The sequence below is a fragment of the Apteryx rowi genome, unplaced genomic scaffold, assembly GCF_003343035.1.
Source record: "Apteryx rowi isolate R43461 unplaced genomic scaffold, aptRow1 scaffold_361, whole genome shotgun sequence".
Classification (NCBI taxonomy): domain Eukaryota; kingdom Metazoa; phylum Chordata; class Aves; order Apterygiformes; family Apterygidae; genus Apteryx; species Apteryx rowi.
In genome coordinates this window covers 638,455-665,896 of record NW_020450097.1, presented here as the reverse complement: position 1 = coordinate 665,896, position 27,442 = coordinate 638,455, and the positions used below count along the sequence as shown (strand labels likewise).

At 37.8% G+C, this 27,442-nt stretch overlaps 1 protein-coding gene across 1 annotated transcript in view; it reads right to left on the bottom strand.

Annotated features, from left to right (window-relative positions):
* PRIM2 (DNA primase subunit 2) overlaps positions 1-27,442 on the bottom strand; it is a 109,599-nt gene that overhangs the window by 21,832 nt on the left and 60,325 nt on the right. The window contains exons 8-9 of the mRNA XM_026073123.1: positions 20,558-20,630; positions 19,290-19,475 (exon numbers count right to left, since the gene is read on the bottom strand). Of these exons, the coding sequence (XP_025928908.1) occupies positions 19,290-19,475; positions 20,558-20,630 (259 nt within the window). The remainder of the gene's footprint in view (positions 1-19,289; positions 19,476-20,557; positions 20,631-27,442) is intronic.

The following is a 27,442-nucleotide window of genomic DNA, read 5'->3' as shown; positions in this document are numbered from 1 at the left end:
CAAGGTAGAACTAGACATGTTTGCAATTCACAAAAATGAGAAGGAAGAGGTGGGGAATGGCCGCTTCCAACTTATTTTACTCCCCCAAATTGATACGGTGGGCTTCTTACACAGGTTCCTTGAACAAAAAACAAACTATGTGCAGAACAATTATCATGCACATCAGTGTTTGCAGGGTCATTCTAATTCCGTATGAATTACTTGTTTGTAAGCTATTTCAGGAAAACAACTTCAAAAGTATAAAACTACAATCTAATTACAGTATAATCTAACTACAATCTCCTATAACATCATTACAATAGAAAGCTTTAAAAGGTGGAAACTCAAGATACAACAATTCAATGATTGGGAAAAAAAATTTTTTTAAAATAACTGTCTGTCCCACAAGAACTTTTGAAGTTTTATTTTTAGCCTAATATGAACTTGCTCAACAATAATTATCCTGCATGACTGGGTGCATTTACCTTGTGTTCGATGTGACAGATGCTGTTGAGCTGAGAGAAACTCAAGAATACACAGGCAAAAATTTATTCTATTATCACATCTATTCTATTACAGATTGCCCAGAGAGGTTGTGGAGTCTCCTTCTCTGGAGATATTCAAAACCTGCCTGGACATGACCCTGTGCAATATGCTCTAGGTGACCCTGCTTGAGCAGGGGGGTTGGACTAGATGATCTCCAGAGGTCCCTTCCAACCTCAACCATTCTGTGATCACAGAGAAAGTGGCTACRCATATACTTGTCCTCTGCAATAGTCTACACTAAATATCAATGGAAAGTTACAGGCAAAGTTACCATAAAATAGTAATGTTAAAGCAGCATTGATATTGAGTATTCAGTTTAGGTTGGACTGGCTATTGTTAGTAATACTTTAAAACAGGGATTCTCTTCAACTTTTTAAACGCTGTGGCCTACATCTTACATAGCTCTTTTCTTGTGTTTTTCTCTCTGAACTTTCCTAAATCTGCAAGGCATTTGTAATTTATGTGCAAGTGCAAAGGTAGGGAGAGGGATGGGCAGTGGAGGAGGAAAATATGGCTTTGATGAGGGGAAAAAAGACCAAGAAATTTAAGTAACGAATTGATTCAGACTTATCTAATGAATGTGTCAATCCTGTTTTTAAGGTCTAGTGCTGAGAGCTGAGACAAAGACAAGCCATTTAGAACACCTCTATCAAGACCTGTCACTTTGGTGCTGGCATGCACAAATCTTGTGACTAGTAAAYGTGCAGATATTGGGATTAGTAGCAGTGTGAATTTTTATTTTAAAAGAGTGCAAAATTCGACCATCTGGGGTTCAACTTCCTCAAAGATGAATAGATTTTTGAGAATTTCTCTTTGCTCCAGGCATACTTGCAGGATGCACATGCTGTCTGGTCTGAGGTGCCCTGCTGATAAGCGGGCAGTTTGGAGTTTTTAGGTTTTTATGTATCAGGATTTGTTGTAATCAACTGAGATGTCCAGTGTCTGGTACTGAAGGTACTAATGATGATTCTGGGCATCCCACCAAAAGGGACACTGAAGCTTTTTTAGATTTCTTCTCCCTACAGGAAGCTGAGCAGTTAAGATTGATTAGTGGGACTAAGCCAGTGGTCTGTAAGGAAGACTCTAAGCTGGGGGACATTTCGCTGGGTATAGATGAGTAAACAGTAGCAAGAAATCTACTGGCATTTTGCTTTTATGTGGCATATTCACATTATCAGACTAATGCAGATTAATTTGTCTTATAACTGTTAGTGATGCTGTATTATATCACCTTCATTAAAAGATATATAGATATAAATTAAGACATAAATGAAATATAAATAAAAAGACATCAAAGGTATAAATAAGGTATAAGATATATAAGGTATAAATTAGCAACTGCTGTAGCCTAATACCAGATTACTATGTTTCAGGTAGCAGTTTAAGAAAATGTTATTTTTGAATAAATTCTGATCACAAACACACAAGATCTTTGGGTATGGAATGAGAAGGTACATCATACAGAACATTTCAAGCAAGGAAGATTGGGTCATGCTTATAACTTAATGGGCATGGGGGGAGAACTTGTTCATAAAGACAGAAGCTTAAGCTCAGGGTGGCAGGACAACAGTCCTGATTTTGCTGCAGTGATACAGAAAGCAAGAGAGCTTGAGAAGCAAGTTTACTCCAAACTTGGAAATACCAATAACTCTATTAATAGGTACTAAAATCTTCCCCAAAGGTCTAAACTTTCTCTACCTGCTTACCAGAATTTCATTAACACAACACAAGTGACAGAAAAGAAGCAAAAAAACCCATTTGCAAACTCTCAAGAGCCTTCCGGCTCCTTGTCCAAGGAGTGTAATCAGATCTCACTACATGGTAGTATCATTATATTTTGGGGGTATTAGATTTGGGAGAAGTCATACTGTGTGTATATCACTAGCACATAAAACAAGTGTTAGGAGAAGATGGATGAAAATTGGCCAGGGTTCCCTGCAAAATCTAAAAATTAAATTTCTACTATTTATCCAAGCTGCTGTCCTGGTCTCTAAACAATGGGCTATCATATGATATTCTATAGTTCTATTTCAAGCACGGTAACAAACATGTCTCACATTAACAGTCTCATGTAGTTCATGATCTATTAAACTGTAACATATACCCAAATCAGTACTTATGCTAAAAAAACTAAAGATATAGTGCACATAATTAATACCTCTGATAGGGCAAAACATATTAAATGTGTTATAATGCAAGAGCAGACAGCGGGATGTCAAGATCAAGAAAGTGTTAAGATTACTTATCAATAACTGCCATTCTTATGTCCTATGCAACTATATACCCCTAAAACTTGATGCTGGGAAGTTTTTCCTTTGCAGTACCCAAAGAGATGTAAGCTTTCACCATTCTCTGTACAGACAAAGCCTGCATGTCTTTCTCCTCTCCACCTGAGTTCTTAAGGATCTCTTTTTTGCAGCTAAGAAGAAATCAAGATGACTGCAAAGYAAAACTTTGTGTACATGCAGACTGTGCATCTCCAAAACCACTAGTTACTCATGAGTGCTCTTTCTTCCTTTGGTTTATATTTCACATATAAATTTCTAACAGGGAGCAACTCAGAAGAGTTATACTGCACCAGCAATTATCAAGTTGAGTCTCTTGATCCGTTCACAAACAACAGCTTAGGAAGAGCTCTACAAAATGCTTTGTCAGCTCTCAAATCCTCAGAGAGAAAGCAGCATTATATGAAGGTGTGAGCTTGAGGTTACTCAACAAGAGATAGCCAGAAGAGACAAACATCTGAGAACTATCACTGATGTCATTTTGGTTCTGGCAAGAAGAGTCCCGACTAAAGCAGGAGACTCCATTTTGACTGTTTCACAGAATATTTTGGCTTAGCTGGCTATTCATTTATACAATCAGTGCATGGCAAAAGCCAGATTCTTCTGCATCTCTCAGGGATGGATACCAAGCAGTATAGGTAATTTGGAGAAAGGCCWGAACCTTAAAAAGAAAAAGAATCCTCCTAACATCAATGCAGGAAGACTGGGGACAGGGAAAAAAAAACAAAAAAAAAAAACAGATTAATGTCAGCAGGGAATCATTTGTCACTTTGCAAAGAATCTTGAAGTATGTCCAGATAGATTCTGTTTTTGAGCAGGCTATGGGACAAACTAGCAATAAAAACTTGCATTGGACATGAAGTTTAAATTGCACTCTCGCAGASAGTATATTCCAACTAGCCTGTTACAATACCTTAAAGCGATTAAATATACCTTAAATGAGAAGACAAAGGCATTCAGCAGATCAGATTGCTGCAGGCCAAAATGGCAACCAAATAGACTTCAAAAGAGCTTTAGTAGCCATGACTCTCAGCTCCAGTTGATACATGCAAGGTATTTGGAATGTTTTCTGCTACATGGAAAACAGTCCAACAAGAATACTCAACAGAAAGCTTCAATCATTTACCTCAACAAGTTTGCCTGGCAGGCTCCTTCCTTCTAATTATTAATAATTTCCTCATAAAGAAGAAAAAAGAACATTCTAGTAAGAAAAGCTATCCAAGCAGCCACACTGCAGACTGGAACATGAACAGGCTGTAATGACCCAAGGTGACCTAAGCTCTAGGATAGCAGAAGAAAACCTCACAAATCATAAAAGTTCTGGGAAAAAAACTGTCTCTGCCATTCCAGTCAATCAAAAGCAGGTAGGCTTGCCTCATTTTGAACAAGACTTTTGGCATCAGAATAACTGAATAACAGACAGCCACAGTACCAGAAATGTATCCAAAAGAACAATGCATGTTCATCTGCTCTTGAAGAAAAGACTCACCAACTTCTGGTGATGTGCGATACAAATCACCTATGCTAAGGTGTTCCCAATTTCAAAGATCTCTGCAAGGTTATCAGAATGAATCCAAGAAGTCTCTGAGTCATTATCCAATATCACACTTCTACTTAGCACATCTGCCAGAGTTCATTGCAACAGTTCATTGCAAGTGCATTGCAATGGTTGAAGTTCACTGTCTATGCACTATTTCTAAAGGGCAATTCCACTCCTGACCCAGTGGAAGCCATCATATGCTCACTGAAGAGTTTATACTTTACATTCTGGGAGAATACCTGGCATTCGCCAAGCATGCAACCTTCAAAGCAGGGACTGGAAGGTTTTGCACATGTTTAGGACCATCTAAATAACAGAAACTTTGTTCCCTTTTAAACCACATACCTTGCATGGGGAGCTCATTTGAGTTAGTTCCTCAGCCTGACCTAGTTATTAGATATTGAATTATTTCATTAATTTATTGCATTCCTTTGCAAGCATTCTTGTGGTGTAGCTATGATAGAAAGAAATACTTTATAGATTGGAGAATAACAACCCATAGGTTGATTAGAAAGATATCTGAAGACAAGTTTAGCATTAGGTGACAAAAGACACAAGAAGCAAGTTTATTAAAAAATAAAAAAATAAAAAAATAAAAACAAAAGAAACACACAAGCCTTCTTCATTAATTATAAAATCAAGTGGTAAATCAGTGTTACCATCAAGTGGTATCAGTTCACCAGCAAAGCAATCCTCATTCATTAGAAATCTGTAACCGACCCAATCAACTCTGTAATATGAGATACAGTAAACTCCAAAATATTCAATTTTAACATACGCCTCAGATTTGCAGAAGTGACAGCATAACTCCACGTGCCTTGTGCTGTAGAAGATCCTTTCATCAACCAATCCAAGATATGAAGTTATCAAAACACAACAAAACTGTGGCAAAAAATTTGGCAGTTACTGAGATATGGTTAAACTCCTTAGACAAAGTCGTAATGACAGAACAGAAGGAAAAGATGCTCACTCACATAACATCCCAAGATACAGCAAGTCCTCTGTATGTGCAGATATTTTAAAAAAAAATCAATTTATCCAGAAAATTAAAATATCTGGAGGAAAAAAAGGCACATGATAATTCTTAAAATAAAACTATAAGGATGCTGACTAATAAATGTTTTCTTGTGTCTGTTCTTGAAATATGTAGACAATTTTTTTGATGCAGTCATAAAACAAAGAAAGCAAGGCATTAAAACAAAAAATCTACATGGAGATTTGATATTTATTGTCAGTCCTTTTGAACATAGAGTAAATTAGATACTGGAGCCCTCCAAACAGCATGGTTTGGCTCAAGAATGATGGTATCAATGAACAACAGGACAGAAGGCAGCATAAAACTCTTGACTACACTGTAAAAATAAATTTTTTTTTTCATTAGCAGTACAAGACGAATTTGATATGCCTTTCTCTGAAGATCTTGGAGCCATTCATGGAAGCCAGACATATATATCCCTTGCATAAGATGAGAATAGGCTGGTCAGTGGTATTTGCATTTGCCATAAAAATACCCATGTGGTAAGCTGGACCTCTCATTCTTTAAGGAAAGTGGTATTAGTTTCTGACAGTGAGAGATGCTTATTGTCTTTCTCAGCACAGATAAGTTCATTAATTCTGGCTCTGAACACCTGCAGAGGTGGATGAAAGAGAAGGAAATTCCATATTTACTGGGATATAAGCCTGCATATGCTTGTGACAGGCTTTGCATTAAACTAGAGACCTGTGCCTCAGGACTTGTCAGGCTTGATCTAGACTTGTCTTGGCCTGTCTGGAGTTTTATCTTATTTAGTTGTAACAGTAATTACCTAACAATCAGGCAACTATGAGATAATTTGTTTTAGCTTAGCTTTGCACAAGTGAAGGCTGTAAAAGGCCTACTGTCATATACACTGCTTTAACTTGTAGATAACAAGTATTTATTCTGTGTTGAATGATCTATCTATGCTGCTAGAATAAAAATGCAGCATGGGGATGATAGCAGAGGCCTTGAAAATACAAATACAGGATGATATGGGAGGCCCCAGGCTATAAACCACTCACTAGTGGTCAATTACTGGTCATCAGGAGTGCAACCTTGGAAGTTGAGCAAAAATCGTTTTAAGGATAAAAAGAAACAAAAAATATGCAACTTTAAATTCACTATAGCAAGTCTGGATGTATTGTAGAATTGCAGACCAATGGAGAAAAAGCAAGGTGCAGAACCGGTTAAGCAAATGCATAAAAATCACCAAGAAGATCCTAGATTTTGGGGGGGGCCACAAGGGGACACCACCACCACCCAATGTCAATACCATACCCTGGCAAAGAACTCAGGATCTTGATGATTCACAGTGACATTCCCTCTCCCTTGACTGACACCAAGATCTACTAGACCTATATTAGAAAATAATTTTGTATCCCAGACAAAAACCAGTTGGAAATCAGTTCTAACCAGAGGCTTAAGAGACCAATAAAAAAGAAATATAAAAGTATCAGAGACATAAGTGAACACAGGCTATAACTGGAAAGATGACGATGTAGAAAGACAACATAAAATCACATTTTAAGATGACTATCAAAGGAAACCGAAGCACTGAAAACCACCGATATTAGCCCTTGCTGTCATAATAAGCATGACTGCTTACACATAAAGGCCTTTTTATTATATCATATCTAATAAGGAGAGTGTACTGCAGTCAAGAAATAATACTTGAACTCTATAGACCGCAAGTATGACAAGCATATTTCTCCATTCAATGACAGAAGAAAAGATTGATCTAAAACACACAAGACTAGCTAATTCATCATTTATTAAAAGATGACTCAATTGCCTGGAAAATGCAAACAGAAAAATAAAGAAGCTCTATTGCCAGACTGCTCCAAACTGTCTCAGGAGAAATGACAAACACCCGATTTTTTAGTTTCAACTCCATGGTTGTAAAAACAGAAAAAACACAATTTCAGGGAAATAACTCTGGTAACAAAATACAGAAGAGACTGAGCACAACTACTTTAATTAATTTAAAAAAGTTTTTCTTTTCAAACAAAATTATTTCGAGTTTCACTGTTATTACCCCAGTTCTTACGCCCAAAATCCCAACACCTTTAAGAAGATGTAGCACGATCTCAGTAATATCCCACTCCTGGAAGGAAGAGCAAAAAAAAGTTTAGAATTYAAATAATGTAACTTGCTTTGTAAGTCATCTGAGGTGATTTTCTGACATCTGTAGCAGATAAAATCCTGGAAAGAAGGGGCAGGATGTTCAAATAATCTGACTTGCTTCTGCACAACTGTGTTATCTACATACTTTCGGTTTTATACAAGACAAACAGAACAAGTGTCAGTCCCTTCTGTTCCTTTAGGAGGAAGTCATATTGTAGAGTTCTTTTTCATGGCATAAAGACCACTAACTTCTGCTCCCCTGTGTACAGCAGGGGAAAGAAAATGCGTTTGAGGAAAAGATTTTGCTTTTCTTCCTGTATAAGTGGACTTAAGAAGAGACACGGGGAATGGGAAAAGCTCAGAACATACCACACTATGCACAGAATTCAGTTTCTTGGCTAAATAATATTGTAGATTTCAGTATAAAAATCAGTATCTAACTTTTCAAAAAATGTTGAAATACTTAAAATATATCACAGTAATTTAGCTTTCCCAGATCAATATATTATATTTCTGAAACATAAATTGCGCATAGCATGAATAACTTATAAAAGAGCTGTCTTGTGTCTATTCATGAGATTCAATACATTTCAAAGACATGCAKCAGAATGTTAAAGCAATTCTGAAAGTAAAAATACTTTCTTATTTACACCATAGCCTATGTGGTATATCAGCAGATTGCACATTTGATACAGTACGCTGCTTTTCTGGATGACTGAATATGAAACATAGCCACGATTTGCTGGCTGAATATAGGCATATGGAATACGACAGTTATGTGATGTTAAACAATTAACTAGACTTTTCAAAGGAGAAGACAAAGTACACAAGATTTTAGTTTTCTTTTTTGAAGTCAGTTTATATGATTACAGCAAATTTACAGCATTTAATAAAACAATTCTAAAAGCACATTTCACTACTTTTATTTTAATATTCTTTCAAACAATTATATCAAGATTAGTAAATATTGATCTACCAAATCTACCAAAGCCAGTATTTTTCTATTCAAAAAGGGTAGGAACACAACTGAAAGACCACCTATGTCATTCGGTTCATTCTGCAAAGCAATCAAGATATATGGATTTATAGAGCTGTACCTTGAAAACGGTTAATCTCTGTCTTAGAACTTGGGGTTAGTTTCCAAAGAGCTGGAATACATTGCTGGGGGAGAAAGTAAAGAAGGTATTTTTCAGCAAATGACTATAACGACGGAGCTGTATTGTTAGGAAGGTATTCAAGAGAGCAGTCTGAAGTCCATAGATAGTGATACTCAGCTGCTTCACAATCATTGAACTTGGAAATTGGGCACCCTCACAGACAAGCTTTTCCATTACTTTTCTTAAAATGTCACTGACTTAATAGCTTGCCGCTACTGTGATGGCTAATAAAATAGAAACCTCTTCTTACAAGTACACAGTCTTTCTACAGTAATAATAAAGTGCAAGTCTGACAAGCGGTTCAAGAGTACAAAAAGGAATCTTAGAAAACTAAAGGTCTGGTTTTAACAGCCACTTTTATACATACAGTTTAAAAAACAAAAAATACTACAGTATTGAAAGAACTGTTGGAAAAATGTGCATTTCCTTGAAATAAAACATGCTGTAAGAGACCAGATTCTGACCTAAATTAATTTTAGTACTGAAAACATTTATTGCTTTCATTCTTGTCACTGCAAGAATCTTACCACTAAATACAGATTTTGGTGCCTAATATATAACAATTGTGAAAACAGATCCCCTTAACTTTTTATGGTAGCCGGTACAGTTAAAAACACTTGAGTCACACCAAAACTATAATTAATGCCCTGGGATAGAGGAGATTATGCAGGTTAGAGCTCTTCTCTGCCCCTAAGAAATGCCATAGACTGAAAGACAGTCTCAAGTTTTCATTTATAATGCAAGTCAAATGACGAAAACTGAATATAAAAAGTACAAAGAGATATACTTTTAACAAGTTTAAAAAATAAAGAATTAAAGTACTTTAAGGTGAATAACCATAGAAAAATGTCGCCATAGCTTTGGCCTGACAACAAGGTTCAGGGAATTTCAGCTTTAAAAGAATGGAATTGGGAAGTCTTGTAGCAACTGAACAGGGGAATGCATTTAGAATGAAAGAGCACACATTCTTATCATAGTGCTTATTACTGTGATTCCTAAGATTTATGTGCCCAACACAATAACCTCCAACTATGCGAGAGTCTAAAAAAGGTTTTATGCTTTCCTGGTATATTATTTTCAGTGATGGTCCTGACTAACACCCATGAAAAAAATATATACATTTATTTATATATATGTGTGTGTGTGTGTGCGCACACACATATATGTATATATATATAGGGCATTTTATTTCAGCTCCATTTTATTTAAGAAATTCTGCCTTAAGACTTATGCTCTGTTACGCAGAAATTACCTTTTTTAAATATAAGGATTTTTTAAGACAAAGTTTCTATCACAAAAAATACCACCTTATGAAAAAAAATTTTTTAAGTATAAAATGACAAATAGTCAAACAGATTCTTGTCTATATTCAGTAAGTTTTGATAACCTTAGGGTGCACCAATATGCTGATTAGTAATTTATGGCTTGAGAAAGAAAGTTTCAGAGGGAAATGCACAGAGGCATGATTGAGTTTAATATGCATCCACATTAGCTACAGGGCATAATTAAAGCTACATCACTCTTAAGTCTACATAATTATGTCCTAAAGACACTCTCTCTCCAGCATCCTTAACTTTACCAAAAAACAATAATGGCCTCAAGTTTACAAGGTCAGTCAATATTACTTTAGTGTAAATATATTCTTACAAGCAAAAGGGTTCCAAACCAAAAATGCAAGGTTTCTGTTTGGTTTTATTCCTTTCGGAGTTCAGAACTCCAAACATGTGACAGGCAGAACAAAATTTTAACACACACAGAAAGGAATCTGCAACTTCCAGTGTTATTATATTCCTCTCCTGTCCCACCCCAAGAAGAGATAGAGGGAACTGATGCAACATTTACCATCAGAAAAAAAGATAAATGTGCCTAATCTTGGAAATACCAATAACTGTTAATAGGTACTAAAAGGATTTATTAATTCATCGGGTTTTTTTCCTCCCTTYGCAACTGAATATTCTACCTGCCAATTTAGATAACAGCCAAATTAACTAGTTGAATTCAACACCATGACACTACATACTACTTATCCCATATTATTATTCTTACTCTAGTTTAAAATACTTCTGAATACAGTTAGATCATGTATAGGTTATACATGTTGTAGGTTATAGGTTAATAGTAACATTTCAATGATGATTATATACACTGTAGTCAGGCAGAAACAGTGAAAGTGATTAATTTCAGCTGGCTTTACTGAAATAAGCAGTAGGAGATTCCTATCACATCCCACAAAGATGCTATACGGGCACAAACCTCTATCTTGTATTCAATTCTGATTTCTCATCATCTTCTGTATCAACTGGAGCCAAGATGTGCTTCATTTAGTTGCCTAATTTGGGGGGGGGGGGCGTGGCAGCAGCATGGGAGGAAGGACTAGGAGAGAAACAACCACAGAACACATATCTATATTAGTACTCTAATAAAGAGATCTGAGCAGCAATACCTACAAACTTGCATGTACTTTCATGAGTATTTTGACCAATGTAGATTATTACTACTAAAACCCTTTGCAACAAAGTCAGGATTTCCTCTTTGTCAGGAAACTAGAAACAGCATCAACTCTTCTGCAACGTTTGTATTATTATAGGTTCATTAAGAATGCAGCAATGTCCATAAATACAACATGACATGTTGTTTCAACAAGGGCAATTCTATGCCACTTGTTAAATGCAAGTCCTACCAAAAATCACTGCCTGATGCACACAACTTCAAATTATTTTGATTTGATCTCATAATGCTTAATTAAATAGGAAGCAAACAGCTATCCCTAGGTCTAACTAGCTGAGGCTCGTATTCTGGAGCCTTTCCAGAATGATGTCCACAACACCAAACAGAAATAACACTGACAAGTGACAACAAATTCCTTTCAGCCACAAGCCAGGGTTGCATGTTTATTTCCATTGCTGATATTCTCTACAGCACTTGATACAATCAGTATTTCGCTCATACTACTTAGGATACAACCAAACACAAGCCCTGTGTGCACGCTTTCTCAGTCGTCTTCTAGAATCCATCACAGACCTCTTCCTACTGTTTTGGTCAACAGATACACAAAACAAACGGAAGAAATCAAACCAGGTGGATTAATATTCCACAAAATTTGCAAACGGTGCTCATCCGAGCGTTCAACAAGGCTGAAGCACTCCACAAGAGAATGGAGCAGAAGCCTGGAACGCAGAAACGAACGCTTGCAGGACAGGACGACGAGAAAGTCCCATCTATACAATACAGCTTCAAATCAAAATGACAATATGATAGCAAGAATCTACAAGCTTAAATAGATTTAACACACATTCCTCATGATATGCTTATTGCCAAAAATGACCAAATCTTAATGGCAACTGAAACTTATTTCCATCCAGATAAAGGAGGATATTATGATTCCTTAGAAAAGGCTCCAAGGCCAGACTACAGAGGTCTGCAAGAAATTTCTCATTTTCAGGCTCAGGTGAGCCATTTTCAGGCTTGAGCCAAACTCTTCACTGTTTCTTATTATCAAACCACCAGGACCAAAAGAAAAGACAAAAAATCATTTTCCAGTGACAGCCAATAAAAAAGCTGTACTAACTCAGCTGGATTCAGATGCAACAAGAAGAATCTATGCATTATGTTTTCAAGTCACACTTTCAATTCTCATACCTAGTTATACAAATTTTGACTAAATTCACTCACACCACCTCCTCTGTTTATTAAATTACGAAACAAACCCAAGAGTTTATCCTTCTCAGCTCTCTGAAATCAAACCAGCTAATCAATCTCAGCAACCATATCTCTCCATATGAGTATCACACCTTCAGTGATAATAATATCCCATTTGACAAATGCATCTGTTCATCTCCAGGCTTCAGTTTATATGCAGAAAAGATACTAGGTAACTTATATGAACAGAATAGGTCACTTGATGACTGATTCACTACCTTGAAGCTGATTGCTAGAAAACAACATGACTACAAATTTCAGACTATGGCCTTTTTTTTTTTTTTATCTTGGTGTTCGGCATATCACTACGGCACCCAAATGTTGTTCAGCCCATATCAACATGCATCATGGTCTACTCACAATTTTGCAATAATATTCTGATTTCCTAGACCTGGGTTTTCAGAAGAAAGTCACAGAAGGCTGTAGTTAAAGGGGGGGGGGGGACAGAAGCATAAAAGAATTCAGAAATAGCGTAAGTCTGAAAGTCCTTTTCTTTAACCTTTGGAATTGAAATTCAAATTAAATATTCATTTTTACTTCAAGCCTACATGTTTAAGATACACTTGGACCACCTACTGTCTTAAACCCCCTGTAACTATTATGCATTAGTTTTGCTTTGTTTTTTTCTTTAAACTTGCATTTAGAGAAGAGGGCTAATGTAAATTCAATATTAAGTTTGGAAATCAAAATAAAGACGACATTTATATGAAAATGCATTTTCATGTTTCTTCTGACAATTAAATTATCTTTAGCCTGTTATTAAAACAACTTCAAAAGCCCACCTTCTTTGTAGAATACAAAAAGCATTTGGAAACATAGCAGAAGTATTTAGACTTTTTTTATGCTTAGACGTATTAGGTAAGTGTAGCCATTCAACACATAATAAATGTTATGACTAAGATGTTATTTTTGCCAAAACAGAATAAAAATGATTCACCCAAAATTCTAAAATTCACATGCTCTATCTCACTACAACTAGAGCATGAAATTATAATTTCATATTATTTGGAAATTCTTATTTCCAAATAATGAGAGAAGAATACAGATAATAAATGCTTCTACTGAAGCTAATTTTTGCAGTCACTGGTGGAAGGGGAAAAAAAATCTATTTCATTTTATGACGAGTTTAACCCCAGCAACATAATTTAATCAAAAAGCTGACTATCTAGTCCCCCAATAACCCAAGAAAGCAAGGACAATTTCCTTAACTAATATCAATACTTTGTTACCATGAAGTACTGTTCCAGTTTCCACAGATTTCATGGGGATAACATTTCACAGGTAACATATGCAGCATTTTTATTATGTTTTTCAAACCTTAAATGAGGGCAAACATTTTCCTAAAGTCCTTTATACATCTCAGGAGAATTCAAACTTTGCCATCTATTTGCATTACAGTATTACTGTAAATTAAAAAGATTTTAATCTATATAGAAGATTTTCAACTATATTTACATTTTTATTTTTTAGATGCCAAATATTGTGGCTTGCTGTTCAACATGTCACTCTAGGTTTTGGCAGATTTGTAAAGTTTAAATAATTCAAGGATAAAAGCAGCAAATGACACCCAGTTACAGAATTATAATTAAATGTGATGAAATAAAGAACCCTTTCTGATTTATAAATCAAAACATATTCCCAAAATAGTGGGCACCATTACCCAAAATAAAAGGGTTAAGTTAAAAATAAAAAATAGAAGAAAATAATTCAACTTCAAATCTCAAACAAATGAGGAAATAAAATACTAAAATGAAATGTAATCAACTGACTGACAAGGAAAATATTCCTGGGGATTTAAGAAGGTGGCTGTTGTTTTAAGACCATCACTTCATTCTGTTCATTATAAATCACACTGGGGAGAGCCATGCATGCTTAAAAGCACTACTAAACAGATTATCTAGTATCTATTTTGATTTTCATTTAAAAATATGATTTGCTTTTATATTATAGATGTACAGATCTGCAAAACGTTACAGCATAAGCATTTCTCATTTATGCCTATATACCATATTGGTTTATTCCTTAAGATCTTGTCTCCCTCTAGTGGCTGGCCCTCACAAAAAATAAATAAATAAATAACAATTTTACTTGTATGCAGGGGCAGATAGAATCATAGGAAAGTTCAGGTTGGAAGGGATCTCAAGAGGTCATCCAGTCCAACCTCCTGCTCAAAGCAGGGCCAGCCAAGGAATCAGACTAGGTTGCCCAGCTTTTCTCCAGTTGGGTCTTGAAAGCCTCCGAGGATAGAGATCACACAACTTCTCTGGGCAACCCGCTCCACTGCTGTACTGTGCTCATGATGAAAAGTGTTTCACTATGTCCAGAACTTCTCATCTCAATTTATGCCTCCTATCTCTTGTCCTCCTGTCATGTACTGCCGTAAGGACCCTGGCTCTGTCTTCTTAATAACCTCCCTTAGAAACCTCCCTTAGAAACCTCCCTAGAGGCACCAGAGGGCTGCTGTTAGCAAAGCCGTCCCTTCCCCAGGCTGCACAAGCCCACCTCCCTCAGCCTCTCCTCACGGGGCAAATGCTCCAGCCCCCTGACCATCTTAATAGCTCTCTGCTGAACTTGCTCCAGCTTATCAATATCTTGTATTTGGGATGGGGGAAACCCTCAAAACCAGACGCAGCATTCTAGATGTAGTCTAACAAGCACCGAATAGTTGGAAGTAATCCCTTCCCTCCATCTACTGGCCATGCTCCTGTTAATACAGGCCAGGGTGCTGGTGGCTTCTCTGCTGCCAGGGCACACTGGCAGCTCAAGCTCCACAACATGTCACAACTTGGCTGCCTGCCAAGACCCCCAGGTCCTTCCCCGCAAAGCTGCTCCCCAGGCAGTTGGGCCCCAGGCTGCACTGGTGCAAGGGGCTCTTCCCCATGGGCAGGACTTGGTGTTTGTCCTTGTTGCATTTCATAGGGTTCCATCAACCCATTCCCCCAGCCCGTCTCGGTCCCCCTGGAAAAGCAGTTTATGTGCAGATCATACTGATTTTACCATACCTGGAATAATTAAAGGATAGATTTAGCCATTTAAAATACCTGAACCTGCATTTTACTGCTGTTCAGGATACTTGGGGGTTTGGGGTTTTTTTTTTTACACTTTCTTTTTTTAAACTGATCCAAATCACAAACAAGACTTACACATGGTCTATAAGTTAGCACGACCAGGCAATTATGGCATATAAAATGATCTAAGATTAATATGAATGGAGCTATTCAACTCACAGCTGTAAGAACATTCTCCAACATGGTTTCATCTTCTGCCCATGTACTGTTCTGTAGCCAAACTTTGAAATAGCTGAGTACAGTTTTGAATAATCTATTCATAGCTATGAGGGATTAACGTGGAAAAGTTTTACAAATAGGTTTCACTGAAGGCATAATCTGTATCAATTTGTAATTGCACCAAGTATAAAAACTCTGACTCTGGAGCCATATTAAGTTTCTGATATGGAAAATATTCTTGTTACTCAAAAGTGAGTGTATCCATATTTTTTTGCTAAAAAAATAAATAAAACTCAATGTTTTATTACAACACTGACAAAAAAGGAATATAACATTCTTCACATTCCTTAAGCAGAATATTCTTTATCTTGCAAGGGGCTCAAACTTTCAAACATTGCCTCTTCTTACAAACAGCAGAATATTTCATTTATGTCCATCTAACTCCACAGTTTGGTACAATATGGAAGACTACTCAGTTTTATTAATTTAACCCATTACAATACTGAATAATATTGAGTGGTAGATCCAAAATGGACTGTAGATGTCTAAATAACTACTTTAGGAAAAACTGAGGTAGCATGATAAACAGATTTTTTTCTTAATGAAAAAAGAAAGAGCCCTCCTCACCTCCAGATCTGCAAAAACCACTTGCAACTCTACTAGCACAGGATTTGGAAAGAGTACTGAGAAACCAAGATCATGGTTGAGATAGGACACTGGCCCCAAACTTGGCAAAAAATAGAGGGTTTCAAGAAGGAAAACGTATCTGAGTAAGAGAGTATGTGGGGACAAGTCTTAAAGGCATGATTATCTTCTACCCTCAGCAAATACCACCTTCACAGACAAAGAGAAGCGTGAATCCAGAGCCTAAAGAAACGACGCATGAGCAGATTCAAATCCCTTTTGGAAACCATTTCATGAACCAGAAGTTACAACTGAAAAGGACTTCTTCAAATACAGTGACTGTGGTAGACCAAAAACACAGAAGTCAAATCAGTGGGAAGCCAGTGAATCAGAAAGTCAGCAAAAAAGATTTACAAAGAACTTCAGTAAAGCCCCACATTCGTCAATTGCAAAAGATATCCCAAAACAGATGGGGTTCAAGCATGAGATCATTTGCAGAAGAGATAAGCTACAGCTATCATCAGGATAATTAAAAGTGTTAACTGTTAATACAGTAGCATTTAATACCTTAAAATATATTTGGAGATTTATTAATCTCTTGAACAGTATTTAGACATATTTCAGTATCATATTTGACAAAATAACAAATTCATTTTGTATAAGCAGAATCATAGGAATGGTTTTTCAACAAAGTGCACAACTAGCAACTGTCTCTTCTGTAAAAAGTGATAAATAATCAGAGTACTAGAAGAGAACATTTCCATACAACAGTGCATCAAATATTGCTAAAAGCAAGAATATATTTCACAACAAGGATATATGCAGCAAAGGAAAGCAAAAAGCAATGGGTTGCATTACTTAAAAATCATCCATCTGTATCAAAACTTTGATTCCAGGCTATTAGCTAAAGAAATAATTGAATGATGCCTTAAAGAAAGTGATCTTGTTTTCATTCTTTCCTTTGTTCTAAACACCTTGTCTTCAAGTCTTTGATTTCATATTCACAAACTAATCATATAAATAGATCTGAAAACAATTACAGACAAGTAACAATGATTTCTACTACAAAAGTGGATTTCATTTTCAATTCTCAGAGCATTTTAGAAGTATACTGCAAATATTTAATTTTATCTTGCTATTGGTTCATCTTATTCTTTAGATTTTTTGTTTCAAATATTTAAAAAATATATGGCAGGCTTTCCCTTTTTTTTAAGTTAGGAATAAAGTTATTTTTTAAGCAACATGAACAAACAGGAGGTCAAAGAATAAGGTAATTAATATTTTTGCTTAGAATAGGATTACATTTTACAGAAACAAAAACAAACCATACCTTAAAATTACACTGAGGTTATGAAGCCAATTGRCATAAACATTCAGAAGTAACGCATTTACCACTACTTGACAGCTGATCCTATCATCTGAACAACAACAATTTACCATTTAAGCATTCTTAGACTATCAATTTGCAGAGTAATTTTAATTATGGTGCTTCAAGCAAAAACACATTTTACTTTGCACTCTGCGTGTCTCTGTTGTAAGCACACACTAAATGATCACTTACTCTGCACAGAGATCACTACCAGTTTCAGCGCATTCTTTGTGAGCCCTGCTTGTTGTTTTTGTCATTGAATATACAGCTTCACACTTTATTTACAATATACTTGCAAATTCCTCTCTGAAGGCAAAACTGTTTCTTGCAAACTTTTCTAAGTGTTTTTCTCATGGAATCACAGGGTAGCCTACATCAGTGATTTAGAGCACAGAGCATTCATTTTGGTGCAAGTTTTCCTTGTGTTTATGCTTAGTCTTGTGGTATGCACTCCAGTGCACCACTGGTGCTGGACACAAAATTGAAGTTGTGTCAAGAAGTCTTAGGACTGACAACTGATATAAATGTTACTGCCACTAAAGACAGAATAGGAATCTTGAAGCCATAATCATTTGTAGCAAATCAAACCCTCCTTCTTTGCACACACCAGTCAGTACCGAATAGTTAACCTTAGTCTTTACCAAGTATCACGCACATATGTTTACAGTGCTCCAACAAGACAAGGCAGTATAACTAACTCCATTCTACAGAAAAGGAACAACAGCATGAGATTCAGAAAATAAAAATATCAAAAGAAAGTACCAGTAAGAATTGTGTTCATCTTAACTTTTCAGGACAGCATACATTATATAACTTTCTACTGTGAAAAACACAGACCACTGACTTCACTTACAGCTGTGAGGAGTCAGCCTTCTCCCCTCCCCCCCCAAGAGACTGAAGTTGTCTACCTAGAAAATTAGAAGAAATATGAAAATTACATAGAAATAGTGATCTCTGTGTGAAAAATGCCAAAACTACAATCCTTTTCTTCACTCACAAAATGCTTTCTAAATTTCACAGCTAATCAGGACAGGGTCATACAACTTCATCAACTATAAAACTGTAATTTATTTCTAGAGGCCTGTCTATGCCTATGCAATACATGAAACATGGATGCTGTAAGGGAAAAAACGAAAAATCTTAAGCCTGTAACTGAAAATAGGATCCAAGGCATGCACACGTCTTGATCCATTTGCAAACACCTAGGTCCTTGTATCAAGGCACAAGCAGACTGATTTGGGCCTGTTCACAATCTCTTTAAACAGAAATAATGAAAAAAAATTTATATATATATATACACACACACACACACACACACACACATATATATATATATCTACATTTTGTTAGTTTCTGATAGCTTGTTCTTGTTCTTTTAATATCCTTTAAATATAGGAAATTACAACTGAAAATATCTACATTTTCCTGAATTCAGCTAGAAATTAAGTCCTTTCTTGAAGCCTTTGTAAAGGATTGCATTTTTCTAGTTCTCATCTCTAAAAAGCCTCTGGTTTTATGACTTGAGTTCCCCTACTTCAGGAGAATGACAAACAAAATGAATAAAATCATAACCAAATGAGAAAAAAAAAAATAAAGACATTAGTGTGCCTTTTGCACAAGTATCTATTTTAACAAGCACCTATTCATATATGTAGCACAAAGAACACATTAAATACATCCTCACATTCATGTATTTAGATATCATTCATTTCTCGAATTACCTTGTCTGCATCCACTTTTCCTCTAATAAATTCTTTCTTCCAAAATTCCAGTGCCTGTTCCAGAGTTAAACCGATGCCTTTCAAGAACAGCCCATATTGCATACGGCCTCCGTGACGGAGATGATGGTTCTCACGCAGGGCTTTGTGCAACTGGCGCATGCAAAGAGGGAATGATTTCACAGAAAGCTGTCAAGAGGAAAATGTATGTTTAAGACATACTGTCCAGTTTGCTTGTAGGATATATGCTTATTGTAATGACTAATTAGCTCCATCTGAAAATGCCAACAGCTGGACGGAAAGAAATGCACATGCAGAGATCCTTTGGACTGAAGATAAGTGTGTCCTTAGGCCATCAAATTCAATAATAATCAAATAATAATGTGAAAGAGTAACACAGATGGTAATATCATAATCTCTTTAGCTACAAAGTAGCAAAGCTTTAATTGCTATCAGGAAAGATATAACCACAGTTCTATTACAATGCTGCTGCTTCCCTATTTTAGCTTCTGGAGCAGCAAGGTGGATTTGAAGGGGTGTTTAACATCTTTGAGGAACTACGAGCAGGAGTCCATTGCAATTGATTTGCAGAATTCTTCCATGAAGAGTACTATTTTCCATACTGTAAGATCTCAGAGAGAAAGCATGCATCACTCAAATTTTCTTGTATTTGGGTTTCATTTCTGACAGCTAAGTTTAGCCACGGAATTTACTTCCAAAGGAACACTGCCATGGTTAAGACATACGAAAAAAACCACACCATTTCTAAGTCCAGATAAACCAAAATGTGGTTTTAATTGTCTCTGCATAATTGATGYGGTTTTACCATCAATTTTATTCTTTTCCCTGCTCAAAAAAAGCCTTCCTATAAGTGAAAAGTCCAGAAAATGTCCCAAAGACAAATATTGCAAAGCAATAACTATCAACTAAACACCAAAAATTGCAAAATTATTAAATAAAAAATTTTGTTAAACTCTTTGTTTATAATTATGTTAGGTATTTGTGAAAACATATAAAATTAAGCAGCAAATTAAGCAATTCATTATAGCTCCATTCTAAACCCTGATTAGATTCATTTTGTTAATTTTGTTCCATTTTAATCCTTGTTTATCACAATTTCATCCAAGTAGTTCTTCAGTCACAAAACTAATACTGAATCTTAAAAAAAGAAAATAAAGGCTTTATATGCTGTCTGTGTACAGAAGGAAAGCATTTGATTTCAAAAAGGCAGGCATCACCACATAATACAGCGCAATAAACATAGGACTTACAGCATCAATGTGTTCTAGAGAAATTTTTCCAGTGTTTTTTTGTACACTGTAATCTGGACCAACATAAGAATGGCTGAAAAACAAAGTAAATAGTACAATATCATTTAAACATATCACTTCACTCAAAAATTTACAACAGTTTAAAAATGTATTATTTTTTTTATATTTTTTATATATTGGTAATTATTTTACCAATTTTAAGGGCTACACATTTTACATGTTGGTAAAAACAAGAAAACAGTATTTGACAGGTATGCAAATAATTTAGATTTATAAAACCAACATTAAAGACAACACKGTAACAGATCCCTCCTTCCTTTACTCCGAAGTGAGGGGTGAGGAGACATTCTGAATTAGGATCACAGAACCCTGCAGAACAGCTGGGGTTGGAAGGGACCTCTGCTGATCATCCAGTCCAAAGCCCCTGCTCAAAGCTGCCTCACCTGCACGAGGTTGCGCAGGGCCTCGCACAGTCAGCTTTTGAGTACCTCCAAGAATGGACACTCCACAACCTCTCTGGGCAACATGCTCCACTGTTCAACCACCCTCACACTAAAAGAGTTTTCTTCTTATGGCTAGACAGAATTTCCTGGGCTTCGATTTGTGCCTGTTGCCTCTCTTGACCTTGCCCTAGGCTCCACTGAGAAAAGCCTGGCTCAGTCTTTGCARTCGTTCCCCATCACGCATTTATACACACCACTAAGATGCCCATGAGCCTTCTCTTCTCCAGGATGAACAGTACCAGCTCTAGCAGCCTCTCCTCATACGACAGGTCATCCAGTCACTGCATCATCTTCACGATCCTTCACAGGACTCGCTCCAGTGCAGCCATGCCTCTCCTGCACCAGGAAGCCCCACAATGCACACAGCACTCCAGGTGCAGCCTCACCCAGGGCTCAGGTGAGGGAAAGGAGCACCTCCCACAACCCACTGGCAACACACTCTGCCTAAGGCCATCCAGGAGGCCCTTGGCCTTCCTTGCCCCACCAGGGCATATTGCTGCCTCATGGCCAGCTTGGGGTCTACCCAGGACCCCCACACTCTTCTCCACAAAGCTGTTCTCCACCAGTTCAGCCCCCTGCCTGTCCTGGTGCATGGGGTTACTCCCCTCACCAGGGGCAGGACTTGGCACTTCCCTTTGCTGAACTTCAGCAGGTTCCTTTCTGCCCACTCCTTCAGCCTCGCAACATCCCTCTGAATCACAGCACAACCACCTGGCATAGCAACCACTCCCCACAATTCGGGTGGGCTGCAAATTTCCCAAGGGTACACTCTGCCCCATCATCCAGGTCATTAATGAAGATCTTGAACAGGACTGGCCCCAGTACCAAACCCTGAATGTACCCCACTACTGAATGGCCTCTGGGGCAACTGCCTGCCACTTGTCACAACCCTTTGAGCCTGACAGTTCAGCCAGTTTTCAGTCCACATCACTGACCACTTCTCTAGCCCAAACTTCATCAGCTTGACACTGAGGGCATTACAGGAGATGGCGTCAAAAGCCTTGCTAAAGTCAAGAGAAGTAACATCCACTTCTCTCTCCTCATCCACTGAGGATGAGGATTTCATCCATAGAAGGCTAGCAGGTTGGTCAAGCATGATTTCCCCTTCATCAGTCCATGCTGACCACTCCCCCAGTCAYCTTCTTCTCCTTCATATGTTTGGAAACGGCTTCCAGGAGGATTTCCTCCATCACCTTTCCAGGGATCAAGGTGAGGCTGACTAGCCTGTAGTTCTCTGAATCAGGAAACTCCTGTACTTTGCTACTTGGGTAGCAATTTAAAAAAAACGATATCACTATGAATTTCTAATGGAAGGATCAAGTAAAAAAGCTGGGGAGGCTTTTACTGCAGTACTGACATACAGGCACAGGTTAACTCCTGATAGAAGCTGTTTAGCAAACATAACACAGGACATAGCACATGCTACTTGAGCTAAGTTCAGGTAACCCTACAATAAAGCAGAGACAGCCATGCATTGTCATTCAAGTCACTTCAAACTAAATACAGCTATCTAGTGCTCCRCTTTCACTTTTAGGCATATAGACTTCCTGAGTAAGGATCTGCAGGGTAGCATTGTTCAAGAGGCAAATTTCCAATCAGAACCTAGGACAACTCAAGAGTTGGCTGTATAACAGGCAGTAAAGCAACCAGAGGCTTTGGATACAGCACCCTGGTCCAAAAATCAGTTTTAACTTAGTGAAGCTGCCAAATTTCGGTAAGAACAAATTTCTTTGAGGCAACAGGATTTTGCAAGAAACGGAAAGATCACTTCTTAAATCTTCTGAAGGCATATGGTGATTAACTCCAGAAAAAACAAATTTCGCTTAACAATGATGCTAGTTGCTATTGTTTATTTTGTCATACTTCAGTACTGTACTGTGAAAAACATAGTTAAGAGTTGATTTTACCACAGTGCAAATCATATGTTTAATTATAAATGCATTCACTGGTTCATTAGTCTTATTTCTGGCACACACTGGAGCATTAGACAAGCTTACTGCAGTAAATAGAATTTTTTTTCATTCCACAACAATGGATAAATAAAAGTATGTCACAGAAYCACAGAATGGCTGAGGTTGGAAGGGACCTCTGGAGATCATCTAGTCCAACCCCCCTGCTCAAGCAGGGTCACCTAGAGCATATTGCACAGGATCRCGTCCAGGCGGGTTTTGAATATCTCCAGAGAAGGAGACTCCACAACCTCTCCGGGCAACCTGTGCCAGTGCKCTGTCACCCTCACAGTGAAGAAGTTTTTCCTCATATTCAGATGGAACTGCCTGTGTTTCAGTTTGTGCCCGCTGCCTCGTGTCCTGTCGCTGGGCACCACTGAAAAGAGTCTGGCCCCATCCTCTCGACACCCTCCCTTCAGATATTTGTACACGTTGATAAGATCCCCTCTCAGCCTTCTCTTCTCCAGGCTGAACAGGCCCAGCTCTCTCAGCCTTTCCTCATAGGAGAGATGCTCCAGTCCCCTAATCATCTTTGTRGCCCTTCGCTGGACTTGCTCCAGTAGTGCCACATCCCTCTTGTGCTGGGGAGCCCAGAACTGGATGCAGTACTCCAGATGTGGCCTCACCAGGGCTGAGTAGAGGGGGAGGATCACCTCCCTCCACCTGCTGGCAACACTCTTCCTGATGCACCCCAGGATACCATTGGCCTTCTTGGCCACAAGGGCACATTGCTGCCTCATGCTTAACTTGGTGTCCACCAGCACTCCCAGGTCCTTCTCAGCAGAGCTGCTTTCCAGCAGGTCAGCTCCCAACCTGTACTGGTGCATGGGGTTATTCCTCCCTAGGTGCAGGACCCTGCACTTGCCTTTGTTGAACTTCAKGAGGTTCCTCTCYGCCYACCTCTCCAGCCTGTCCAGGTCTCTCTGAATGGCAGCACAGCCCTCTGGGGTATCAGCCACTCCTCCCAGTTTTGTATAGTCAGCAAACTTGCTGAGGGTGCGCTCTGTCCCTTCATCCAGGTCACTGATGAAGAAGTTGAACAAGACTGGACCCAGGACTGACCCCTGGGGGACACCGCTAGCTACAGGCCTCCAACTAGACTGCGCCGCTGATCACAACCCCCTGAGCTCTGCCGTTCAGCCAGTTAAAGTTTTTAAAGTATCTGAGTTGAACTTTTCTATTACTACTGATTCTACTAGATTAGTATCCAAATTTCCTAGTAGAAATGGATCAGCATCACTTCACTTAGTCACACTACAAACAAAACAAATCACAGTCCCAAAGATATTACAGTCTAAACATAATAGAACAGAAAACAGCTGTTGCTTAAGCCTCTTAAGCCTTGACCATTCAAGTCAGTTATCACATCCCAAGATAAGTGCTGGTAACTTCTTAAACTACTCCAATATAATCACTTTAGATCATTTGCTTTGTGCCCCTTGCTATGTATTGGAGTCATACCAGTGCTGAAAAAATGGCTAACCTAAAGCAAACCACTTCTTCCTAGCATCTGTAGAAAGGATTGGCCAGGGAAGGGAAGACATACAGATGGAACCCAAAAGTTTTCCCATACAATAGGGGAATAAAATAAAGCCTCAGATGTTGCTGCTAAAAAGAGGGCATGCTCTCTGAATCCTGCTGACAGGCCTGGACATGGTTAAAAAAAACCTACTGCAAGGACAGAAAACTAAATGCCAAGGGAAAAAAAGGAAGAAGCAGCGATACTTTTCAGGCTCTGAACAGCTCAAATGTTCTCAGCATAAGCAAATGGCAAAAAGGTTCTYATGCATGTTTCCTTACTTTTACATTAAAAAGTAGCATAGGACCTTTGCAACGTGAAAGTTGCTTGTTACCTGACACTTTTCACCAAGGAACTGAACTCTACGACCTGCCTTCAAAGGCAGCACTCTGAAAAAGAGTACGCTCTATCCATCCGTATACGTGGTAAATACTGGAGCTGAGCATACAGAGGCCAGGASTGCTCAGGTGGCCTTGCTAGATAAACATTAGATCTCCTTTTCCAAGGAGGAGAACAGACTAGAGTTTTTGGATTTGCAGTGTTATGTGCCACGTCTTTTGATTTTCTACAGTACAGATCCTCCAGGTCCCTTGATTTCATTAAAACAGTTAGCTTTCACCACAGATTGAGTAGGATTAAAGAGGAAAACAATGGCAATCTCGAGAACCTTGTAAAAAAATAAGAAGAATATCCTTTATTCTGTGAATAATTTTCCTCCCTTTTCATGTCATTAAATGTTACCAAATAGTCTGCTACTATTTGTTTGAAAATGCTTTAGTACAACACAGCTCAAAACAAGCTTGTGACCATCCTCTCTCTTTTCTTCCCCCTCTTCTTTTTGGCTTCCGGTATTTAGCTCTTATTTTTGACTCATCCCTTTCTTTTATTACACAGAGCTTCTGTGGTTACTTCCTGATCAAGGTTCTTACTCACCTAAAGGCATCCATAACTTTTTGCAATTTCTTTTGGGAATTTGCTGGAGTACAAGCACCAGATAACATCTTCATTTTTCACCTAAAAATAGTTTTATGGTCCCCTCATATACAAATTCCTGTGTCTCAATTCAGCCTGACTCAATTTCTCAAAAAATCTGTCTTTCTAAAATCCAAAATCTTAGTTATCAATGTTTTCTAAATCTATCTTGAAACTAAAGATGAGTATCAAGTTCAAAATGACTATTTTAAACATTGTTATTTTTACAATTCTTCAGTAAAGATCACAGCACTGTTATCACCAGAGGTAAAGTTTTTACAATTAATCTGTTTTTAGAATTTCTTTCAAAAGTACGCCCAGGAAATGTAGAATAAATAAAGGCATTCTTTTCCATAGAGTGAGCATACAAAGTGCAAGCATTTAAAAAAAAAAAAAAAAGATCCTACCTGTTGAGCAAGTCTGTCTTTAGGAAGACTGAAAATACAAGAAGGCGGGGGGGAGGAGAAAAGCCCGTTAGGAGCAAAGTATAACTTAAAAACAAAGGGGACAAAAAGTAGAAACAAGCAGTAGGTTCTAGAGTGCAAAACTAATTCCATTAGTGTTAATGGTTGTTGTTAAGCTTATGTTCTTGCATAGGACACAGCTCTAAACATTTTAAAGATATTTCACAAGTGAAAACAATTACAGATAAGCATTTTGTAAGCATTTTTAGCTACCAAAAAGTACTACATTTTTAATTGACTTTGGAAGTTGGGTCATATTCAATAGACTATCAGAACACCAGTGAGGCTGATTTGGGCAAAAAAATGCTAGGAGACATTTAAGCCACTAATGCAATATTAGTATCAAAAGAAACCAAAAAATACAAAGGAAGAAAACCTTGTAAATAACTTTTGATTTTACACAGTTTACAGAAAGTGGAACACAACTGTGGGATCTGAATTATTCTTTCAGTGTCTTCCCTTAGAAACTAAAAAAATTAAAGTTAAAAAACAATGAATTGCAAAATGATTCATAGTTCAGGATTAATACCCACATGTTTAAAACAGTAAGGGACACAAAGCCAAAACATAATAAAAATGATAAGACGGCCGTGCTTTATATCTATAGAGTTAAACATGCATTTAAGATAAACAAGCTGAGAGGAAAAATTAATGAGAATGAGGATGAGCATGTCTGCATGGGTGCTGTGATACCCGTTAAAAAAAATCTGATCTTACAAAATAGTTGTTTTCTTTATCACCTTTGTGGACTAACACTTGAAAACACAGTTGACGTAACCATACTAACATTGGCTGGAAAGGACACCAGGAGACGATTTAGTCCTGTTCCCCCTCCTCCCAAGACTAGTCAGGTCAGTCACGGCTATTTCTAGCTGAGTCCTAAAACCTCCAAGAACAACGATTCTATATGTCTGGGCAACCTGCTGCACTATCCTCCTAGCAGAGAAGTTTTTCCTAATGTCTGACCTGAACCTCCCAAGCTGCTATATGAGACCACTGTCACATGTTATACCCTTTGGCACCATCAGAAAGTCCAATACTGTGATGCTTGCCTTTCAAATAGTTGTAGGCAGCTTCTTCTTGATCATCCCTAAGCCTCCTCTTCACCAGACTATACAAAGCCAACTCCCTCAGCCTCTCCTCATAATTCAGGTGCTTAAAGCGCCTATCTCCAGTAGCCTTGTGCTGGTGYTCTGCCATTCTATCCACAATCCTCTTGAGTAATTCAGTCTTTTCCACATCATCCATCATTAGCCTAACTCCTCCATCCAACAGTGGACCCACACTTTTCCTGGAACTTCCTCATGCAACTAGCCTACTTGTAGGATCCCTTCTTGTTATCCTTAATGTCTCTTGCTAGTCTTAGCCCCATCTGCCCTCAGTATCCAAGCAATTCTTATGCACTATTCCTTTGCTGCCTGTCCTTGTTTCCACCTCTCATATGCATTCTTTTTGAGTGTAAGTTGAACTAAGGTGTA